Source organism: Pipistrellus hanaki, assembly GCF_964339955.1.
Source record: "Pipistrellus hanaki genome assembly, chromosome: 10".
NCBI lineage: Eukaryota > Metazoa > Chordata > Mammalia > Chiroptera > Vespertilionidae > Pipistrellus > Pipistrellus hanaki.
In genome coordinates, this window is record NC_140512.1 from 3,050,379 (window position 1) to 3,074,262 (window position 23,884).

The 23,884-nt window shown below is 41.2% G+C and overlaps 1 protein-coding gene across 1 annotated transcript in view; it reads left to right on the top strand.

Annotated features, from left to right (window-relative positions):
• Positions 1-23,884, top strand: part of IMMP2L (inner mitochondrial membrane peptidase subunit 2) — a 353,997-nt gene that overhangs the window by 260,514 nt on the left and 69,599 nt on the right. The window contains exon 6 of the mRNA XM_084897159.1: positions 10,314-10,416. Within this exon, the coding sequence (XP_084753285.1) occupies positions 10,314-10,416 (103 nt within the window). The remainder of the gene's footprint in view (positions 1-10,313; positions 10,417-23,884) is intronic.

Here is a 23,884-nt window from a genome sequence, read left to right on the forward strand (position 1 = left end):
GCTGTCAAATGTGGTGAGACAACTGTGAAAGCTGGGGAAGAGCCGGCAAAGCCTAGAAGGAGTCTGTACTCCTATTTTGTCACGAATATCTTTAGGTTTTCACTCCAATGTACACTCGCACGGGGATTTGAACAGTGTGGTGTGAGTATGGTGTAGGCAGGACTCTCAGAACTTCAATTCGTGGATTTAAACCCAAAGAGGATGGCTTCAAATCTCCGAAGAGCGGTGAATTCATGGTGCATTATGTTTTATCATAATGCGATATGATTAAGAAATGAATGGTGATCTTTCTGGTATATTTCCATGCCTTGCCAACTTAAAAAGAAATTAATGGTAATCTGGATTGTGTGGGATGAGAGGATTTCCAATCTCTTTGAAATTTGGTACCGTATCACTCATCGTATCAAAAACTAGTCAGACGCCAGTACCAGGGTTCTTCTGATTTTAACCTATGAGATGCTTCCTGGTCTCTCGTTTTCTGCCTTTGAACTTGCTTTCCTTTTCCCTGAAATGCCTTTTCCTAATCTTCTTTTTACTAACTCGATGCATCTTCTAGTGTTAGATAACACCCACACTGCAGTTTTCCCCAGACCTCCCAAAACTATCCACATGTTCCTCTAAATGTCTGTTAGAAACAACTACACCGAGAAAAAAAAGGGAATTAAATGTTTAGAGGAAATGATGAGTGTATCTATTCCTTTTCACATTGTATTTGCTAGCAAGAAGACGATATTAGAGGACAGTTTTCTCAAGTATAATTATGTGTAAGTCATAAACTTTTCTAATCCTAGTATCCTATCCAAAATAAATCTCTAGGACAATCACAAACTTGACCATGTGCTGAAGGACTATCATGGTCCCTTGGCTAGAACCCATAGGACAAGGGGAGCACACAGAATGTTGACTTGGGGATGATCAGCTCCAAAAATGTGGTTTTTGTTTTTTAGTTTTTTAGGGATTGTAGTCAAACCGACCATTTGTAGGCGAGAAAGTGGTTAGTAATACATATGCAGCCGCAAGGCAGGTCCCTGAATATAAAACACATCTGAGAGTAGAAAGCGAAGTAGGTGTAGTTGGATGTCCAGGTTTCCATGGTAAGCCTATTTCATCTAATCAAGGAGGTAATTTGTGATCTTGAAGAGAATGTAATTATGAGCATTTATTTTCTAAGTGGGATGGTTTTTGATAAGAGTGAAACAGGAGTGCTTTTATTAGAATGAGATAGATATCCAATTGGAAGGCACAGGGATCATGCTAATTGCATGGTTCTGGTGCTTAAATGGGAACACGTTGTTCTCCCAGACTCATGTTCACTGGCAAGTAGCCCTGTAACCAGGATGTGCTGGAGCTGAAAAGCGAACCAGTATAAGGTGTTGCTTCCCTGGGGTTGCCCCCGAAACAGAGGGGTGCACTGAATACGATTAGGTCTCAGAAAGAAGCGTCTTCCCAAAGTGAAGTGGCCACATGGAGAGTGACATCTGTGCTTTGTACCTGAATCGCACCTCACCTGAATTTCTCCTCCATAAGAGAAAAGCCAGGCCTGCCTGTCCTGGAACCAGAGAGAATTGCTTTCTACATGCCAGAGGCTCAGGTCACTGATAGCAAATATTCAAAGACAATCATGAAATAACTTATCCTGGGGAGCTCTAAGTCAACTTTATGCTCACAGCAAAGGACCTGGCCTCCAGGCAGTCTGACCCATAGCCCCCTTCATGCTTTGTAGCCCTGAGCAGTCTCAGGTAAGGACCCTGCCACCGTGGTGTCATCCTATGGATGGGAAGTCCTTTGAAGCAATCCACTCACCTGTCTACATTAGGATGTTGTTATTCTAGACATTCTAATATGGGTCTATGATTCCGGTTCCTGAACTCTGAAGCAATTGGGCTTGAATTAGCAAGATCCCTTTTTGTCACTCAATAAAACCAATTTTATTCACGTCGACATTTTATGAAAAATAACCGATAGTTGCCAGATGTGCAGTCTAGTATGATAATTCTTAAGAAAGCATATTCTCTCCTGTAATATTATTTGAAGGAAACTGTGAAAGACAAAATAAGGAATATTCGGTTGGGAAACTGATTGATGATTAAACTAATCCCTGCTGACGTTAAATAGGTGATTCTACCATTTTGCAATAGCGATCATGTGAAACGCAGGATTTCAGTGCACATTTAACAAATTCTAATTGGCTCTTGTGATGTAGTTCTATACAGAAATGTTATTGGAAGGTAATTAAAACTTAAAAAATGGCAATTAAAAATACTAAATGAAAAGTTATGTTCAAAAGAGACTGCATCATGCTCCACTTGGAAGATCAAAGAGTTTTATAGCCATTGTAGGTGATAATGAGTAGTTAATAGAGAAACAAATTCTCAAAAAGGAAAATTGCGGGCTTTCATAAAGAACAGAAGAAAAGAAGGCAAATAGTCAGTTCACATGCCCTGATGAAAGAGTTGTCTTTGTGTCCCAGAAGGCCTAAAAACATTAAATCATACAAAGGCTGATTTCCAGAACATTCTACCACAGAGAGGATAACGAGTTTCATTCTGATGAGCAGGCAGGATGGTGCCTTAAGTTCTGTCATTACAATGGATCTGGGAAAACACTGATTTTGCAGGGGGAGGGTGTCTTCCGAATCTTCACGAATTATGTCAGGAAGGACCCAACAGCCTGGGCCCATCAGCGGGCACCCCTACTCTTCTGATTTCCTCTCTTAATTTCAATCACAGATGAGGAGCAATGTCCCGCCAAGTTGAGAATATGTTTTGTTATTGTCCTCTTCAAGTGATTTTATGTTCTTGTTGTTGTTGTTTTTGTGTGTGTTTTCTGTTTTTGTTTTTGCATTACCTTTGAAGGAGAGTGAATAGATCACCCCAAAATATTTCACCTGGGCATAAGGGGCTGGAAAGACAGGGGATGAAGTTCTCATGTGAAAGACATCCTCTCTGTTCTAGAAACAAAGTAATATTCTTGTCCCCAAGAACACGAAGTTAAGACCAAGAACATTCTACACAAGCAGACCTTCTAACGTGATTTTTATCTTCCTTTGACCTCCCCACATGATATTCAGTTACTTGTACTTCTCCATAATCGCTTCTGTTTGTTTGACCTACTATACAACATGTAGGTTCTGCCTTGTCTTTGGGTCTTTCTTTTTTTTTTTTGGGGGGGGGGGGTGGAGGGAGTCCTGCATATCTGATAAGTGCTTCAATGTCACATAAAACTTGTATAAATGTATATACATTAAGTCCTCATTTATCACCATGGATGGATTCTAAAACTTAAAGCAAGCTAATGGATGACAAAATCAATTGTACCATGGGCTAATTGATATAAGCCGGTGTTAAGTTCCTAGGGCATCTCATTAATTTTTATAACAAAACAGTGTGAATTAAAAATTAAGGACCTGCTGTACTTTTTTCTCTGGTTGATCTGTGTCATTTCTCAGGCCCAGATGGAAACCTTTCAAGGGTAAAAGTGAAAGCTCACCTTCCCACACCTTCCTGGCTGTGGAATGAATACTAGATTTTTTTTTTAAAGATCTGTCTGTGAAGACATTTCAGTAGCATAACTTAAACAGAAAAGATTGTTAATAAGCATCCTCCAGGAACAAACATTTAACAAATTCTTTGATCAGCACTGTTCCCTGAACCACCAAATGTAAACCAAGGGAATGGTACATAATTCTGCAACTCATTAAAAAAAAAAGGCAGTATTTTAAATAATAATAAAAGAATCTGGGAGCTACAAGTATAGATTAGGATTGAGGAACGTCTTTTTAAGCAATACCAAAGCCCAAAAGAAAATAATGAGAGAAAAAAATCAATAATAATGTCTTTAGAATGAAATAATTGAAATTATTTAAATATATTTAGTTTTTCTGTACAGTTATCATGACTGGATGGCTTCATTACAGAATGACTCATAAAGTATGTCCCTTAGTTTATGGTTACACCTCTCCAGGAACTCAGGCACGAAGGAGAAAGACGTATGTTTTTCTGTAAGTGAAATGGGATTTGAATTCCACGCTGCCTCCTTTACTCTTCCCTTTCGCCCTTTCTTCATAACTTGCCTCAACTCTTCCTAATGCCTCTCCTGGCTCCTCCTGTGTGGATTATACCATCCTCAGAACACCTATGCAGTTAGCGAAGTGTGACACTCACTCATCATTTATTCCTCCACTCACCCGTCATTTCCTCGCAGATACTTCCAGCTTGTTCAATTTGTCTACAGTCGTTTAGACTGCCACACACATTGTATAGACCACTGCGTTGCTTATGTTTTGAATCACGGTATAAACGATAATCTTGGTGGGAGGGGGGGCATCTTATTCTTTCCTGTGCTCTCACCCACACCATTTATACTGTTTCCTAGAGTCGTCATTCAATAGTTGTTTATTTATATCAAGAAAGAAATACCAGCATTTCTACTGTCACGGAATTCACCAGCTTCTCCTCATTCACTAACCATGATACACAAGATAAGGCAGCATAAACTGCCACCCACTGCTAGGATACTCAACAGACCAAGAACATGTTATACACATGCCTGTTCCCGCATGGATGGAACCCAATGATTGCTACATGTCCTCTGTCTCAAATTCTTGCTATCATTGCAGTGATTGTCATGGGCAGCCGAAGGTATTTTTAATATGTATGTTTAACAGGATAAAACATTCTATACATTCAGGAATATTGTCACATTTAAGCTTCTGATTGTATAATTGTATTTTAGGAAAAGAAATACATAAAAAATATGCATCACTAAAAAACAAAGCTGTACTAAGAGCATTCATATTAAATTTATAAAATTAATTCTGAACTTTATTGTGAATATGTATAAATCTAACATTTAATTTAAATGAGCTAAATAGATTTGCTCTGATCACCTAGCAACCGCCTGCAGTCTATTTTAAAAAATGACATTTCTTTTTTTTCTAGTGAAAAGATGTTCAGACCTATTCTTTGGAAACTCAAGTAGTCCTGATCTATGGCACAATGAAAGGAAATTATAGGATCTGGTGTCTATCATGGGTGCCTGCCTCTGGCACACTACGACGCTTCACCCAAATGCTTTCGCCTCTTTGTTTTCTGTGCAAAGAGGAATCATATTCTTTTCAACTATGATCCTGATAAACAATTACTTATAGGTAGCTACGGGTGATTCAACTTCCTAGAAATTATTACTGAATTTGTTTGGATTCACCATCTATTAACTGCATACATTTTTATTTTTAATTCAATACAAGCTACAAGGAAAGAAGTATTGAGTCTCCATACTTCAGCATTTAGTTACTAAGCAAACATACAGTTGGCAGCGTTGAGAGTCAGGAGAGAGAATGAATACATTGAGCATTTGGAGTTTTTACAATGCTGACTCTGACCATGGGTTTTATGAAACAAAATTTAGGTCACTTCCCTGCTTCAAATCCTTCCACAGGATAAGATAGCCATCGATTGTGTTTCATGACCAGGTCCTGTAAAACTTCCATCTCATTTCAGAGACCTGCTCTCATTTTGTCTGGTATTAATACAACTGTCATTTCCCTGTTTAGTTGTGTTATTGTTTTTATCAAATTCTCTGTGTCCTTTTGTTTATGTATCTTTCTTATATGCAGCATAAAGCTAGAATTTCCCCCCCAATTGGAGAATTATTTTTTTCCTCTTATCTAAATTAGTCCATTTACTTTTAATATGATTATTGATATATTTCAATGTCATCTTATTTTGTACTTTCTATTGTTTCTGCTTTACCCTTGTGTGTGTGTGTGTGTGTGTGTGTGTGTGTGTGTGTTAACTGAGATTTTTTAATTTTCTACTGGCTAGGACATTAAAGATTACATTTCTATTACTCTTAAAATGATGTCAATGCACACCAAACAAAGTAAAGATATTAAATATCTCTACTCTTCACAAGAAAAGTTCAAAAAAACATAGAAAAAATATTTTCAATCACTTCCCTGCTTCCTATGTGTTACTGGTATAGGTACTCACATGGTGGGTACTAATCTCATCATCATGGCCTCACCCTTAGGTCCTAGTCTATACCTCATTATCTCCCAAACCCTCATCTCTACATACCATCGTATGGGGATCAGGCTCCAACATACATTTTCAGGAGACATAACTTAGTCATAGTTCAAGGTAATTCAATTAAGAAAGTACCATTTTTTCCCCCCAAAACAAAAAATAGTGCTGAAAAATTGGATAGCCATGTGCAAAAAGAAAGAGAGAAAGAAGGGAACTTGTACTTTCTTACCATATTAACAAAAATTCTAAAACTTTAAAAGTAGAAGAAAAAACATACATTTTTAAAAAGTGTGTGTGTGTGTGTGTGTGTGTGTGTGTGTGTGTACCTGCATATGCATGTATTTGGGAAATTCTTTGAGTATGAATTTGTTCCTTTGGTTGTATCAAGGATTCCATAGATAATTTTTGTATTCAACTGATGGCCCCCAAGGGAGTCAAAGATTTAAAGAACAACCATTGTTTTCAAGGTCAGATCAAATTTGGGCAATCACTCTTCATTCCCTTTGTGAGACCTCGGTAACTTGTCTTGGTAACGCTGGTGCTAAAATGCCCTTTTGTAGACAGGTAGTTAGAGTGCCATAGGAACTCATTTTTGACTGTCAAAACCAAAATTATTTGCAGGCCATAGATATACACAACCTTGTAGGCTGATGCCTCACTTAAGTGTTAAATCACCCAAAACGATTATCTTGTCTTCCTTTTATGTGAATTCGGGAGCGCGCAGCTATTTAAAATTCCTCCTCTGGAGGAGTTCTATTAGGAGCGTTACATTTCCTTGGCCGTCCTAGAAGGAACCAGCTCAATATTTTACCATTAGATTTTGTAAAGCTGCTTTGGGTTCTTTTTTGAAAAGTCGGATTGAAGCCCGGGGAACAGACTCTGATTTCGCACTGTGCATATGGCACGGATCTCACCAGGGTCAGAGGGCTCACAGGGTCCTTTCACACTTGTCTGGCACGCGGGCAAACCCCTGTCTCCTAGCGTGGCAGCACACAGACGTGGGAGCGGTTAGCAGTGAAAACCTGGGCAGGTCGATTGTGCGTTCACCCTCTACTCTTCATCGTTAAGCATGCTCGAGCAGGCGGTTCTAGAGGGTCTCCGAAGGGCATAGGAATAGAAGAAAAACAGGATTCGTTGTGCCACGAGAAGCAGTCATAGCGCACCTGTGCGGGAAGCAATCCCTGAGGCAGAGCTCAGCTCGTCTTGGGAGGCTGACGCTGATAGATGGCGAGGCTGGCACACACTCTGAATTATGAAATGAGAGGAGATAGTGGACAAAGGAAGACAACAGCAGCAGTAACTCCCCTTGTTGGGCGCTCACATCCATCAGAGCCCTGTGGAGTGCTTCAGAGGTGGTCCCCATGCCAATAGAATCCATTCATCAAGCAAGGGCCACTGTCTCCAGAAAGCAGCTTTCAGCTCGGTGCTGGCAGGTGCCCTGTCCGCACAGGAGGACAGGCAGGTTAGCCTCTCATCGCCTGGCCCAAGGTCATGCAAACTGGATGGACTAAGTCAGGTGTGAAAGCCCCAAATGGGCAGGCTGCAGAGACGATGCTCTAGAGCCGTGGTCGGCAAACTCATTAGTCCACAGAGCCAAATATCAACAGTACAGCAATTGGAATTTCTTTTTGAGAGTCACATTTTTTAAACTTAAACTTCTTCTAACGCCACTTCTTCAACATAGACTCCCCCAGGCCGTGGTATTTTGTGGAAGAGCCACATACAAGGGGCCAAAGAGTCACATGTGGCTTGTGAGCTGCAGTTTGCCGACACATTCAAGTCAAAACGAAGTAAATTGCACAGGATTACTTGTGATTAACAGTATCAACGTTAAAGCTGGTTAATGTTTCTAGGCTCTATGACATTTCCACTATATTATCCTGCATCTGTGATCATATTTTTCATGCATTCATTCATTTGTTCGTTTACTTAACAAGTGTTTGTTGAGCACCTGACCCCATGCTTTGTTCTGGGCTCAGGGGTACCAGAAAGCCACACTCAAGGTTTACAGTCCAGTGGGGAGAGATGGTCAACCAGCAAATGAGCCAGTCAGTGAGGTGTTAGTGGACACAATGAGGACACACGAAGCCTTGTCAGGGGCCAGAGGATGGGTCGAGGGGCACACTTAGACTTTCTAGGTGAGGCGGTGAGTGCAAGGAAATGAGTAGCTGCCAGGGGTCATTGTGTGATGCTTGTCACTTCCTGTCACAGGGATCTTGACTTCTTGGTCTCTGTGACCTTGAACTGAATCTGAGTTTTATATTGTGTTTTTTTTTCCTTCTGGTATATGTTTGACTTAAAACCTCCCATTTCAGTGCAGAAATGATTTTATGCCGGTTTTATTTCATATTCTGCTTGCGTGATTATTCCACGAGACAAAATGGCTAATTGTTTACTTTATGAGTATGTATCCAGTGTCGCTGTCTTAACGAGGTGAACAAACGCTTGGACTTCAGGGAGAGTGTGCCCTGCCCACAATTAAGTGAAAGAAGGGTCCTTCACTGTCATTCGTCCTTGATGAGGGATATTAGTTCTTAGTGTCAATCCCGTGAGAAAGCAGTGGGGATGTCAGGAACGAAGTGCTGATTTCAGTTGAACACTTATATCCCAGAGTGTCTGATGCTCAGATAAGGGCAGCTTGTTTTTGCTTGACTTTAAAAGCCGGGACTCTCCTCCGCAGTGGTAATTAAAAGTAAAAAGCACTCATTAGCTTACTGTTGGCTTGTAATGGCCACCACATCGCCTCCTCACGTGAATAATTTACTGATCGAAAGCAAAGCAATTCAACATAGAAATTACCTGGAAAATGAAAAACCATTCTAAGTAATGAATAGTTTTAATTTCTGTAGCACCAATTGATGTTCTGTTTTTCTATTTCATGCATCCTTCTGCGCGTGTACAACTTGCTGACAAACATGTCTCATAAGGACACCACCTCTAGAACTGTGGGCAAAGCTGCTCTGGGCTTAACTCCATAGACTCAGGGCGACATTCATGCATCCAGTTATCCAACCAACAGTCATCGAACAGCTTCTTTAGGCAAGGCATTTCCCAAAGGCCTTGGGGAATAAAAACAACAGCTAATGGTCTCTGCCCCCTAGAGGATTCATTATCTAATTGGGGTAATATGTTATTCTAATTCTGTCCCTCGAATTGAACTGTTGATATTATAATTGATTTAGCCAGTCTTGTGCAGTTGAGTATTTAGAAAGATCTATGCTTGCTCTAAAAGGCCTGTGTTATACACCCTCAGGATAAATACTTGTTTGTATTTCTGATTATTTGTTTGGATCCCTACCAGGAGAGTAACTGGGTCAGAGGACATGAATGTTTTAGCCTAATTAATTTGAAGAAGTTAGGCAACATAAGAAAAAATGGTTGCTACCTTCTCTGTTGCTGCAGAAACTGGACACCGCCTACAGCTCTAAGTGTGTGTCCCTGGCCACTGATTTGTAAACTGTCTTCAAAATGGTTCAACCTTTTCTCATTTTAAAGGGTAACATATGAACTATTTCAGTGCTGACAAGAAATTGTCAACTGACATCAATAGTTCGTGTCTAACACGAGCTCACCGAGGTTTTTTCTTGCTTAAATATCTGGAATTTTAGAGAATTAAGAAGTCATAAAAAGTACTGTTAGATGGCTTGGGAAGGTTCTTTTGACTTAAAATAAAAAAGATTACCACTGACCAACAATTAAATATTGACTTAAAAGCAAAAGTTATGGAAAAATAGATTACTATTTTGTTAGGGCTTATTAAATTTCATAAAAACATAGTTAGGGTATTCATACTTAGGATAAATTAAGTAGCAAAACATTTGATGCTAGTGTATTTAAAAAATGTTTTATTGATTTTTTTTAAGAGAGAGGGAAAGGAAGAGGGAGAGAGAGAAACACTGATGTGAGAGAAAAACGTCAATTGGCTGCCTCTTCACGTACCTTAACCGGGGAACTGAATCCACTACCTGGGCATGTGCCTGGACTGAAACAAACCAGTGACCCCTCGGTGCATGGGATGGCAGTCAACCAGATGAGTCACACTGGGCAGGGCAGTGAATTTTACTTAAGCACAGACTCCTACCTACAGAATTTGGGGGGAGGGGGCGAAATAGTGTGAATGGGGTTCAGAATTACTTAGCATGGACGTTTTGGCGTAGCATGGAGGTTAGCCCATAACCATCTGTTGTATCTTTGTAACAGCACTTTTGCCTTCCTAATTTGGTGTGCCTGGCTGTTCGCTTTCTTTTCTGTCCTAACCTCCTTGGCTGTGCTGTTTCTTCCTAGGACCATGGGACACAAAAACCGCTATGTCAAGGTGCCTCGTGGTCACATCTGGGTTGAAGGCGATCATCATGGACACAGTTTTGACAGCAATTCTTTCGGGCCGGTAAGTCGCCTTGTTGCTGTCGTCATTGGATGTCAAAGGTTGGAGCGAAGGTGTGTCAGACTGTTCACTCAAGGAATCCAGCTAAGACTGGTCATGAACCTCCCAGTGGAGCCATCGGTGTTCCATCATTTCCTTTTGAGTAGTTGAGACGGGTCATTGAAGCCATGGTGTGTGTGTTGCATAGAGGAGAACGCGGATGCTTCCATGAAGCATGAACAGGTGCTTCCAGCTGACTGGCTGATCCCAGTGGGAGGGCCTTTATTTCCCCCCAGAAATGCTTTGTAGCTTATGTTTTCAGTTAGTGTTTAACTTGATAGAATATATAAAAGACCCGTAGGCCTCCGTTTTCTACACCATTCCTTAGACATGCAGGCATCATGGAAGTCACATTGGTAAGAAACACACTGTCAGCATCAAATTATAGCAGAAATTAAAAAATATATAACAGAAATGCAGATGTTTCTTATGCCATGCTCATAGTACATAAAATATGTGTCTAAATGGATATTATACTGAGTGGCCAGATTATTATCATCTCTGAAGGCATAATAATCTCAGTGTACTTCTCTTGAGTACCTCATTTATTTGATATCAATGATACTAGAAATTGTGCACCTGATCAGTTTTCCCTTTGCACCAGCTGATAGAGAGCTCAGGGCAAATAGGTGGTTGATCTCCAGCAAAAGTCTAGAGAACTTTGGTTCCCATTTGAGATACAAATACACTGAGTGGACGGATTATTATGCATTCAGAGATAATCATCTGGCCACTCAGTGTATATACTTTATATTTAATCAAACTACATATATATATATATATATATATATATATATATATATATATATATAATTTCTTCAATTTGAACATGTACAGAGATTCTTTACTTATAAACCACCACAATAAATCATTATGTAAAGCAAAGAAAATGTTAGTAACTAGGAATTGCACCTGATTTCTGGTTACCTATGTCTGCTTAAAAACTTGGATATTCACCAAGTAGGTTTTCTTAAAGTGAGTCATATCTATACTTAATATTTATGTGTAAGTTAGTATTGAACACCTTCAGATAGGTTTGCAAAAGGGTATATCCCCAGATTGTTGTCTAAACTGACTGTTGGTGGTGTAATTGTTGAAATCTAATTGCATATTGTGAGTGATCACATTGCAGTCACCTTACTCACTTGGGCTGTAAGTACAACCACTTGGATGCACTTGGATCAGAACTATAGGTAAGTGGAATATCTTCAGGAGATGACTTCTTCTAGTTGCACAGACAACACAAACTTCTGAAATAGTCATTATTTCACAAATATAATTGGCTCTTTGTATTTTATACCAAAGTGGGACAGGCAGATTGGAAACGGAGGTCACCCGCGGTTATAGAAGTGATTGCTGTGAACAAATCCAGTAACAACTTGAAAGTGAAAATAAATCACCTAAAAGCAGCTTTACTTCTCTCTCAATGAGATTAAATCCAATTTCACCTATCAGTTTGGACCAATTCTACACTAAAATGTTAGTCAACTTTAGTTAAGGTTTTAACTGGTTTTCATTTTCAGCAATTCTGCAATGGAGTGTAAAAAACCACTATTTTGCTGTTGGTTGTGGGGTGTGGGACAAGAGTTAGAGATGGCTTTGTTTTCTGTTTATTAATAAGTTAGTCCATGCAATATTGTTTAGACATTACGCATAGTGAGTTGTATTCCACGTGCCTCCTTGTTGGGGGAGAGAAGCATTGAGCTCAGTTGCACGGAACCCTCAGAGTGTCCGTCCATGGTGCTGTTGCTCTTCCTGGTGTCTTTTGAGCCATTGAGCTAAGAGTTTACCCAGGAGCGTGTATCAGGCGTGGACACTTCCTGTCACTCCCATTTTAGAAAAAAGAAGGCGAGAACCATGTGTGAAGGACAATTTCATTGTTTATTACAATCAAAACTGCCGCAGGCTAACCACTGACAGCCATGTGGCTTGTAGCACTTCACTTCCGTTTGGCTGATGTCACGCTTTTAAAGGAAATCTACTTGTTAATTACAACTTGAGCCAGTAATGTGAGACTGAGACACAAAATGACTTTGAAATTGAGTGATCCTTTTCTTCCGTTCTTAACGGCTATGTATTTACAGAGTGTCTTTTGGTTTATGGGTTGGACAAGCTATCAATTTTCATTCACTTAACTAGCTTTTTTTTTTTTTTTTCCCTTTTCTTTTTTTTCTTGGTCAAAATTAGATGAAGAAAGTTTTCGAGGATTAAAGAAAACATTTGTTACATATGTATTAACCTATTTGTGTTTGATGAGTTATAAGTAGATAATTTTACTTTAATCATGAGCTCTCATGTTCTGTGTTTTAACAGCATTTATGCCTAGGACAAAATAATTAACAATATTAATATTGATGCTCCCCAACAAGTTTAAGAGGACAGGGGAGGGGGGCGAAGTGAAGTAAAACCCCACAATCCTGATTTAAAGCTAATCGGTGATGTTTGCTGTACAGAGAATTCTTGTTGCATTTTTTAATGAAACCAATTCTTATCTGAACAATTTGTTAATTATTTTAAAGTTTTTATAATTCCAAAAAATAAAAACTGAAGTTTTCTAATTTTAAAAATCTAAAATAATCTCGAATTTTGAAGTGCAGACAGACTTGAGAATTATTCTGTTTTCCCAGTAGCTTTCGGTTTGTGTTTTCTGGTTTATGGAGAGCGTCCTTGGAGCGTGTACCTGGGAGGTCAGTAACTTTTCTACTGGCCCATCCTCTCCTGCCCTTGAGAAGAGGGAATGCACTTTTCTGGATGTAAGCTGCCTTTCTAGATGCAGCCGGGACTTTGTGGAGATTGATGGAAGCCTTTACCTTTCATTTTTCCTCCCGAGTAACTTCAGCAGTGCATCCACATACAGTGGGCATGCTCTGACTCTTTGAATAGTCACTGTCCTTAATCATGGAATCTACCCAGTGCATTTGACACCATTGTCCTCTGGCAATCACAAGGGGGCTGACTTTCTCATACTAAAGTTGACTTAGTTCTTGTCTAAAGAAGAATAAGAAAAATAATGTCTCATTCTGTATGTTTTTTCCTAGTGTGTTATTTCCCACTTGTTTTTTAAGATTTGAATTTGCATTTCTGATTGGCGCATTGCCACGATGTGTAAGCCCTCAATGGGATTTAACAGTTTTACAAGTAAAAGATGAACAATGGGATATGAATTTAAAAGAGCAATGTGGTGTTATAGAAATTGACAACATTGCAACAGAATAAGTCCTGACTCCTTCTAACTTGTTGGGATGCCATTTGGGAGAGAAACTGGTAGGTGCGCTTAGGATTACAGATGATATGTTACAATAAAACAGAAAATCATGCCATCTGGTTATGGACCTCACCAGTCACTCACTTAGCATGGGTTTACATGGGCTTATGTCAAAAAGCAAAAGTTTTCTCCTCCCTGAATCCATCTTACATAGACTGTTGATCAAATGAGCAGGTGTGTGTGTGTGTGTGTGTGTGTGTGTGTGTGTGTGTGAGTGTGTGTGTGTGACTAGATAGGAAATGTTTCCATTATGAGTATATCTTTATGGAATATCTTGGTTCTAAGCCTCTTGAATATATATATTCATCACATGGTGATAGAAAACACCCTATCTTCCTTCTCATAAGAGAAATTTTCTATCAAATGGCTTGAGCTTAGATTCTTAGTGTGAAAAATAGCTTTTGTAAGTTTTCTTTAAAATTATAATTGTCTGGAAGTGTTTCCCAGGGCCTACTGTCACTTGCATTCACTGGATTATATATTAAAGACTAGAGGCCCGTTACATGATATTCGTGCAAGAATAGGCCTTCCTTCCCCTGGCTTTGCTCCCAGCCACCCAGGAGCCGGCAAAGCCTCATTCCCGGCCCGCCCAGGAGCCGGCAAGCCCTCACTTCTCTCTGGAGCACTGCTCCTGTAGTTCCTTCTGCTGCCCCTCCCCCCACATAGCAGGTGTCCCACCCCTTCCAGTCGCTCAGCACCTGCATATGCAAATTAACCCGCCATCTTTGTTGGGTTAATTTACATACTTACTCTGATTGGCTGTGGGTGTAGTGGAGGTACAGTCAATTTACATGTTTGTCTGTTATTAGGTAAGATACCTGATGATTCTGATATGGAGGGAGATGGTTGCTTGGAATGTCGGATAAGCACTTCTTTTGGGAAGTCCTGTGCTCTGTGAAGCAGATTAGGGTCTTTCTCTTCCCCATCACTGTTTCCTGAGGATACAGAGACATTGTTTGCCAGCATCCAGAGCAACTGCTTATAATAAATACTATGCATCTTACGCATCTTCTGCTCGCTTTCAATTGAAAGCACATAAAAAGCAAATTTTCTGTTTGTGTGTGTACATGAATACTGTGGATTTTCAAATAGTTACTTTTAATTATTTCCAGTGAGCTACCTCTGCTTTAATTAAAAAGACGTGTCATAGTTCTTCCTCCCATTTATTATAAATACCCATTCCAGTACTTAATGTTTGAAATGCTCTCATAGATATTAATTCCTTTTGATAAAAACACAAATGGGACTCTCCGCAGCCTCCACGTAGCTGGTGCATTTTCTGTCTTTGATGTTTTCCTGTCGTTTTTTATCTAGTTTTAAGTCACAAGCCACTGAGATATTTTCATCATTTGGGGCCTACTGATTTGTTGTTTGTTGTAAGGAATATATGTTTTCACAGAAATTCTAGTTATTTAGTATCTAAAATAAATATTTTAACTTCACTGACCAAAGGACATTAGGAAAAAATCACAACACAAAAAAACAAATTTGCCTTAAATATTTCAGATAATCTTTCCAAATGTGGGAAAGGTTTGTGAGCACAGTGTCACCTTGTGAACGGTTTGTGTTCCGGAGGCAGGAAGCAGAGCTGAACAATGTGTGTGCAGAAGCCATGCCTGATGTCCGGCCTCCCTCTGAGCATGGGGACTGCAAGGCACACTAAAGAGGAATTCTTCTGAGTCCCGAGTCACTGGGGAAAGCTCTGATCACTTGTTTTATGGACATCTATTGATAATTATTACAATAAAATAGGAGTCCCCCAGGGTGTTTTCCTGAAGCAAATATGCCCAAGAGATGATAGTTTTAGACTACCTGGGTCTCAGAAAGATTAATTATAATGAAATGAGCTGATGGCCTGAAAGTGAGGATCTATGAGAAAACGTTGGAGTGAAGGATAAATTTGTAGTATTCCATGTGACCCTAGTGAGATTCAGAAAGCTTTTCCTTCTTAAAACGACTAGTGAAAAGTGAAAGAGAAGAAAAGTTGATTTTTTTCTTTGTATACAATACAGAACTTTCATTTATGTCTTCAAGACTTTTTTTTTAAATTTTTTTTTTTTTTTTTTTTTTTTGTATTTACTGTTTTTCCGCATTGACTTTGGCCTGGATTCGGATGGTTGGGAGGGATAGGAGAGACAAGGACTGAGTTAACCAGGGAGAGGCTGCTGGGTCAGGTCACACACGTGGAAAATGAACATTTCAGGAGCTTTACTATCTCATCATGTCTGTTTTAACTTTTCTCCAACTTTACACATTTTGGGTAAAAAAAAAAAAAGAAATTCAGTATGTGGTTAACAAAACAGTTTTCTTGGAGATGCAAGTAGTTGAAAGCAAGAGAAAGAAAAGGGAAGTTTTGATATTTTTAAAAATTAAGTTTTGAGGTCATGTGACAAAGGGGGGAGGTTGGGCTGGAGTTTTGGGAGATGTTGAAAAGATTCAGAGGTTCAAGTCGTGGACAATAAGGAGTGCCCTGAACCCTGCTAGTCCCAATCCTCTCGTCACTATCCAGAGACACCTGGTGCCCAGGCAGAGCAAGTAAGAGGGTCAGTAGGCCCGAGACTGTCCTACCTGAGAGGAGGGCAGATCCCCGCGGCCAGCCACAGCCCTTCTCCGTGTGGGGGACAGCAGAGGTCTTAGAGGCGTGGGCTTGGGTACTAAAAACCACACAAGGGAACCCTGAAGTCCCCCGGAAGGGCCTGGTGAAGCAGAGTCCCTGAAATGGGTGAAGATAACAACTGTTCGGTAAGAGCTCCTGTTGTGTACAATCCGCTGGGCCGCCTGTGCTGAGGGGAGTGGGTTGAGCCTGGGCTGGTCAATGGGCACCGGCTGCCTTGGCAACGCTTTGCCGGTGCAGCGCAGGTGGTCCCGTGGACGCGGAGAACGGATTGACATTTCCTCTGTTTATCTTTGAAGTGTAGCATTTTCCTTGTGTAAATCCTCGCGAGCAGCTAGAGTCACTTTTATTCAAAACCAGCCCTTTTCAAAGAAAGAGAAAGGTCATTAGACTATGTTGACAGGATCCGAATAAAGCGTTCTAGTCACACTTCCTTTGAAAAATGATGCTTAGACTTAAATTGGTCCTATTTTCTTGAATTGGTCAGATTTTCTGCAGAACATGCTTGTGTTCATTCCCATTGTTGTCAGGAATGAAAATAACCTATATTTCATATACAATGGACGGTAACAACAGTCCTAGGGATCTTAAAGTCATACAACCTCACCGTGGTGTTTTCTGGGCGTTTCTCACGGTTCCCTTAAACAGAGCTGGAAACCTTAGGTATTTCATGGAGGTGTGGTTCTCACTCGGCTCGTACAGACCAAGGCGCGCACTTCATACAAAGGCCGAAGCCAATGCAAGGACAGCCACCTTAAAGGAAATACCTGTCTAATGCATGCATGTCATTCTCAGAAAGAGCCCAGTCTCCGGAGCAAGATTCCAAAGGAAGACATGCCCGGCTTGAGAAAAGAAACACAGAGTCCCCAGGGTAGGCCTCGCTTTTAGCTGGATTTGCTGTTCTCCCTCAGGACATCAGCATCACATCAGGAGAGCACATGGTCTGGAGAAGAGAGCAGGGGTGAGAGTGCCAGGAGGGGTGGCGACGTCAACAGTGACCACCCCACCTCACCCCCCGCCCCAAGATCAGAGACAGGCTCAGCTTCCGTTTCCGCCACATCAGATCTCTCTGCGTCCCATCTTTCTGCTCGTGTGGAACTCATTTTCCACATGGTTTCCTTCCCGGGAGCAGACACATCACTGCGCTGTCATTGCGCTTCATCGCGATGGCAGACGCCACTCCTTGGGCTGTTTAATTAAGAAGTAAGCATGTTCACTTCTCAGAAACATATCTTCACTGACAGCGGGTCAGGGGCCGGGATCTAGCCCAACAGGCTCAGTGTTATTAACTTATAATTGATAAGATCTTAGAATTATTTTAAGAGTGAGATTACATAAACCCTTATTATTTGTAAGACATAATTGGTGACTATATAGAAAAATGAAATGGACCATACAAGGGGTTGGAAAGAGGAGGGAGATTGGCTATTGCTTTGCCTACACCAGTGGTCTGCAAACTGCGGCTCGCAAGCCACATGCAGCTCTTTGGCCCCTTGAGTTTTTAGCAAAGGCCAGCTTAGGATTACCCTGATTAAGTTAATAACAATGTGCCTACCTATATAGTTTAAGTTAAAAAAATTGGGCTCTCAAAAGAAATTTCAATCGTTGTACTGTTGACATTTGGTTCTGTTGACTAATGAGTTTGCCAACCACTGGCCAACCATACCAGGAGAGCCTGCCCTTGAATTTACTGGGATTTGAGGTTTGAGATGGAATTGCCTCATTTAAGTGGCACCTACTTATAGAATATTTGCGGGGTAGTTGCTCCTCACTTTTCTTAATATGCAGACACCAAACTAGGTAAGTGACTGGCTTTTCACTAAGCTTGGAAGAGATAACTGTTTTTGGAATTTTTAATTTTCCTAAGTTTGTCAAGTAATCTTAACAATGGCTTTGCTTTTGTGTCTGCATCTTATTGTTGTATTTGCCGAAATGACTTAAGGAGACTTTAAAGTCAGCTTGGTTGTTAGTGCCTTAGACCAGTGTTTCCCAAACTTCTCTCATGATGAGAATCACCTGGTGGAGTTGTTAAAACACAGATTCCTGAATCCCAACTAAGATTAATGCAGAGTGTTTCCATGAGATTTTTAGAAAGCACTAAGTTAAGTATACAGTTTTACCTATATGTTCCCAAAAATTCTAGTTTAGCACTTCTTAGTTGGGATTCAGGAATCTGTGTTTTAACAACTCCACCAGGTGATTCTCATCATGAGAGAAGGTTGGGAAACACTGCCTTAGACGATGGATTCTCATGTAGTGGAGTCACCTGAGGGCCCGTAATGGGTCAGACTGACCGCAGTGGTAGATACTGTTTACAAGCCAGACCCTCTGGGTTTGTGGTCTGTGGAAACTTGTCTCACCTGGTGATTCTAGCAAGTGGGAATGCTGTTCTTCATTCCAGGGCGGGGGTCACGCCCAGGGTGCGCTCTGTGGACGGCGTCACAGACCTCACAGCGTCCGCTACGTCACAGGATTCCTGTCCTTGTGGATAGTTCTGCCCCAATGCCCCCCTCCTGTCACTAAGGATTTTTCTGAAAACAACTCTGATCTCCTCAGGGCACTTCCTCAAACAGCGTCACCAGCCTGCAGTACTGATCACGCTGAATGAAGGGATGGTAGGAGCCTTCCCTTTCGCATCAGGCACCAGCCCTGTCAGTGTGGCTCAGTGGTTGAGCACTGACCTATGAACCAGGAGGTCACGGTTTCATTCCCAGTTGGGGCACAGGCCTGAGTTTCTGGTTTGATCCCCAGGGTGGGGGGCGGGGTGTGCGAGAGACAGCCAATCAATGATACTCTCATCATTGACACTTCTCTCTCTCTCCCTCGCCCTCTCTCTCAAATCAATAACATAAAATGGGAGATATCTGTAATACTATCAACAATAAAAATACGTTGAAAATATTTTTTTTTATTAATATACTTTGTTGATTTTTTACAGAGAAGAAGGGAGAGAGATAGAGAGCTAGAAACATTGATGAGAGAGAAACATCAACCAGCTGCCTCTTACACACCTCCTACTGGGGATGTGCCCGAAACCAATGTACATGCCCTTGACAGGAATCGAACCTGGGACCTTTCAGTCCGCAGACCGACGCTCTATCCACTGATTCAAACCAGTTTCGGCTGAAGAATATTTTTTTAAAAAATCAGACACAAGACACTTCTACCACTTCTATTCAGGGATGTGCTGAATGGTAAAGGTATTGCCAGTGCAGGTTAAAGGCACAAAAGGAGAAGAAAAGATGGAGAGATTGAAAAGAGAGATTCCAGACTGGTTTTCTCTCTCTCTCAAGTGTGTTATTTCTTCTCAGAAAGCCCAGGAAGAAGCTGAGGGATATTAAAGCAGTTTTTTGAGTGTACTAGTAGTGTAGGACTTTCGTGTGCAATAATCAAGCATGTCTAGACATCATCAACAACTAGAAAATACACTTTAATAGAATTTGCCTTTCAAAATAGCACTAAGAAAATTCACGGTAGTGATTGCTTCTGGAAGTGAGGGGGACAAGTGTGATTGGGGAGGGGTGAGTGGGCCACCAGCGTCCTGGTACTCTCTTGTAAGTTAAGCAGCATGATGAGTGCACAGGCCTTCATTATATTATGTTTTATGCCTTCCATGCCTGGAATATATAGAATATTTTAAATAACTACATAAGCAAAAGTATTAAAAGTTGGCATCAGCAGCTACCCATTACTCACAGCAGGTCTTCTCCTAGTGTGTGTGGGGCCTGGGTACGGGGTCGACATAACACATGTCTAAATATTTAATAGCTACATCAGGTTAACAGACTGCCAGAGGAAGTATGTTCCGTTCCCTTAATGGGATAACATACATTTATACACTAAAACCGGGAAACATATCAACATAACTGAATTTAATTACCACCACCAAGTCCGGGTATTCTGCTGGCGGGCCTGTGATGTTTGTGAGAGTAATCTAATAAAAGCAGATATAATTCGTGAATTATTATATGCTTATTCATAAACATTTTCTGGCCTCCATTTCAGCAACATCACTATGTTGTTATTATAGTTCCATATAATTTGCATTCAATTTACAATAATTCTACAAAGGATTAAAATAATACTTAATTGCATTTGGAGCTTAGAAAAATCAGAATATATGTTTATCAAAATATAAATGAGAATAGTCCCAGGACATATACACATGCCCCGTGGACATAGACAACAACGTGGTTATGGCCAGAGCGGTGAATGGGGGACATCTGTAGTAATGTCAACAATAAAAAAAATCCTCCATTAATAAAAAAAAGAATGGGAATGAAAACATATTGTGAAAAATTGCAGAGTAAACTTTTTTCAAAATTTTCTAACATTTTTTGTAAAATATCAAAAGTATCTTTTAAAATCTAAAGGCAAAATGACTACTAATGAACACAAAAGTGCCATCAAAATTATTTAAATAAAACAATTAAGTTCTGCCGAAACCTGTTTGGCTCAGCAGATAGAGCGTCGGCCTGAAGACTGAAAGGTCCAGGGTGCGATTCCGGTCAAGGGCATGTACCTTGGTTGTGGGCACATCCCCAGTAGGGAGTGTGCAAGAGGCAGCTGATTGATGATTCTCTCTCATTGATGTTTCTAACTCTCTATCTCTCTCTCTTCCTCTCTGTAAAAAATCAATAAAATATATTTTTTAAAAATTAAAAAAAAAAACTAAGTTCTTCAAGAATTAACTCTTGTTGCACATTTTATAAAACTAAGTCTGCCTGCAGGGTGCGAGTTCAGTTTCCACGTGGTCGTTGGTGTAGGAGTCAGCATCGAGCCTCATTCCTTTTGTCTCCTGGCCTGCGAGCATGCGGGCTTCAGAGGCCCCGAGAAGCCACTCACACGTGTGGGCAGGAGGCCGGTAAGAGGCATGGCGCAGGACTGACTCGGGGAAATGATGAATGAAAGATGATATTGCCAATAGGCTATGGGGAGATGCAGTTACTCAGTGACAGTATTGGTTCAGTGGGAGATGATGAGTCCCCGGCTAAGAGGACAGCGATGGAAATATGAAGAAGTGGACTGATGGCAGGGCCCTCAGGAGCCAGCCGTTGATTGGGTGTGTTAGGTTCGGCTGCCTGGCACTAACTAGCCGTGCTTGTCAGAGAAGCTCCCCAGCGGAAATCCCTGCCTTCATGCTCCCCCACCAAACTTTAAATGGAGCATGATGGTATTGACGGAGCCATCTATTAATGGCCCTCCGGTGATCATTTTTATGTGAAAGATGGGAAGGTGGAGGTGGCACAGGGACGCTCCGCGCTTCTGTAGCTGGCAGAGTGCTTCGGATCCTGAGCTGGCACCGTTGGCTCCCGGTTGGAAGTGTGCTGCCCCTGAAGGCTGCGGCCTGCTGTGCTGACCTGGGGGCCGGGGCGGGGGTAGAGAAGGGGGAATGGGTTGACCACCTTGCTCATGGCTCATTTGAACTTCTGGCCGGAATTAGTCTATCGGATTTCTGTTGCCTCTCACTTAGCGTCCCTGCCAGTCGATGTGCTTCCAGCCAATCACAGGCCCCCGTACTCCTTGTCCAGAGTTCTCACCTGACTCAGAATAGCGGTGATTCCTGGAATGTGGAGGTAAATGAGAGGGAAGCGTGTGATGGGGATGTCAGTCCATCGATGATTAAACTGGTTGATATTTTCTAAGGCTTAACGTTTGTCTTTTTCATTGTTGTTATTCAAAATTGTTATTTGGTGTGGAAGTCCATGTGATATTTCTTTGAGTGAAAACAACTGTTGAAAGAGAAAAGAAATGATAAGTTGTACCGGTGGAGGGAGGTAGAGTGTGCACACTAATGTCAGCCTACATGACGAATGGCCCGTCTCAGTACAATCACTGTATTCAAATCAGCGTATGGCACTGAAATTAGGATTGGGTCAGTAGAAGGAAAGTGGAAATTATAAAGCTTCATCAAGCTGTGGAATATTGGGCAAAGGTTTTTTTTTTTTTTTTTTTTTTTTTTTTTTTTTTTTTTTTATCAAGAAACCTGATTTTAATCAAGATCCCAATTATGAACTAGAATCTACTTTATGCTAAAAAGCACATGAGACCGCTACTGATTTCGAGTTGAAGACCTTCAGCCAGACCAACTGAAGCTGCTGACCCCTCCCTTGTTTCCATGTGCCTCTGCCTGCCTCCTGCCAGGCTTCGCCCTCCACCTGCCTCCCATTCGCTGGGAAGTGGCAGGCAACGAAACAGGTTTGTCCAATGAGCCACAATCACACGCAGGCTGTTTGTATAGGTTAGGTTTCACTTCAAAAAAAGAAGATTATAAATGTCAAGTCTCTATGGAATGATGTTGACTGTAGTCAAGGAAAATTCTAATCTTAAAATATTTGGTCCAAAGCCTTTTAAAATAAACTGATTGTGTGTTTCTTCTGACATTAAGAAAACAAACAAAACAAAGCAACTCCCCCTATTACCCCCCCCTCCCTCCAGAAAAAACCAGCATGGGTGTTTGCTTCTGAGCTGCAGTGACTTGGCAGCTGTGGTTCTTGGGTGACGCACCCAGAACATGAGAGGAGGGAGCCCAATTCAGGGGTGTGTCTCCTGAGAACTGCCCTCTCACAATCCGGGACCCCTCGGAGGGATGTCTGAGAGCTGGTTTTCAGCAGACCAGGCCAAGGGGCCCCACCAGTACACGAATCTGTGCACTGGGCCTCTAGTACTTTATAAGATCTTAGGTAAACTTTCCAGAGTTAGTTCTTATTTGATTTTATGATAGTCACATAATACTTCTCTGTTTTTTAATTTGGGGAGAATAAAACTATCATGCTTTAGCTGAACAATTTCCCCCTCAAGGTAAAAACTACTGGTTGGTTGCAGGGAAGGCACTCTGCTGCTGTGGGAGGCTTCATATAACAAATTATGAAACGTGAAATCCTATTACACGCTTTTCCACCCTCTCGTTCCCTCTCACTGTCTCACTCTTTGGGAATTCTTTATCCACAATACCTTTTATTTGTCTCCCTAAAGGAAAGTTAATATTTTTTTAAAAATATTATGTAAGGTATCCGTTCATGGAAACGGTTTAAATAGGATGTGCCTGAGGATCATAGGGGCATTACCCTAATGGATACAACCTGGTCCCTTACGTTCAGGAAGATGGCCCTTTTTAGAACGTTATTGTTCGCGCTGTCTGTTTTTAATTCCTGAGAGGCCATGGGGACTATTACCACCCCCCTTTGATTAGCCTACCTGTTCAGATGGGCTTTCCTCTAGCTCCAGTCCAGTTTAAAAATAAACCAACCGGAAGCATCACGAATCAGGCAGAGCAGACCCATGTACTTATTTACTTTCTTTGGTTTTAGCTCCTCCAGTAGAAATTATGTTCCAGGCGACCAGAACCTCATCCTTTCCATTCACGGTAGAGCAGTGCCTGCTCCCACGGGGCACCTCGTGTGCCTTTGTTAGATGGATGCGGGTGTTTCTGCTCTGTGAGTGAGTGAGTGAGTGAGTGAGCTTTGGTGGAGGGAGCCTCTGGCTCAGAAGGGAGAAGTCAGTGACAGTCCAAAAAGGGTATCTCTGGTGAGAAGGGACCGATGCCTGCTTCC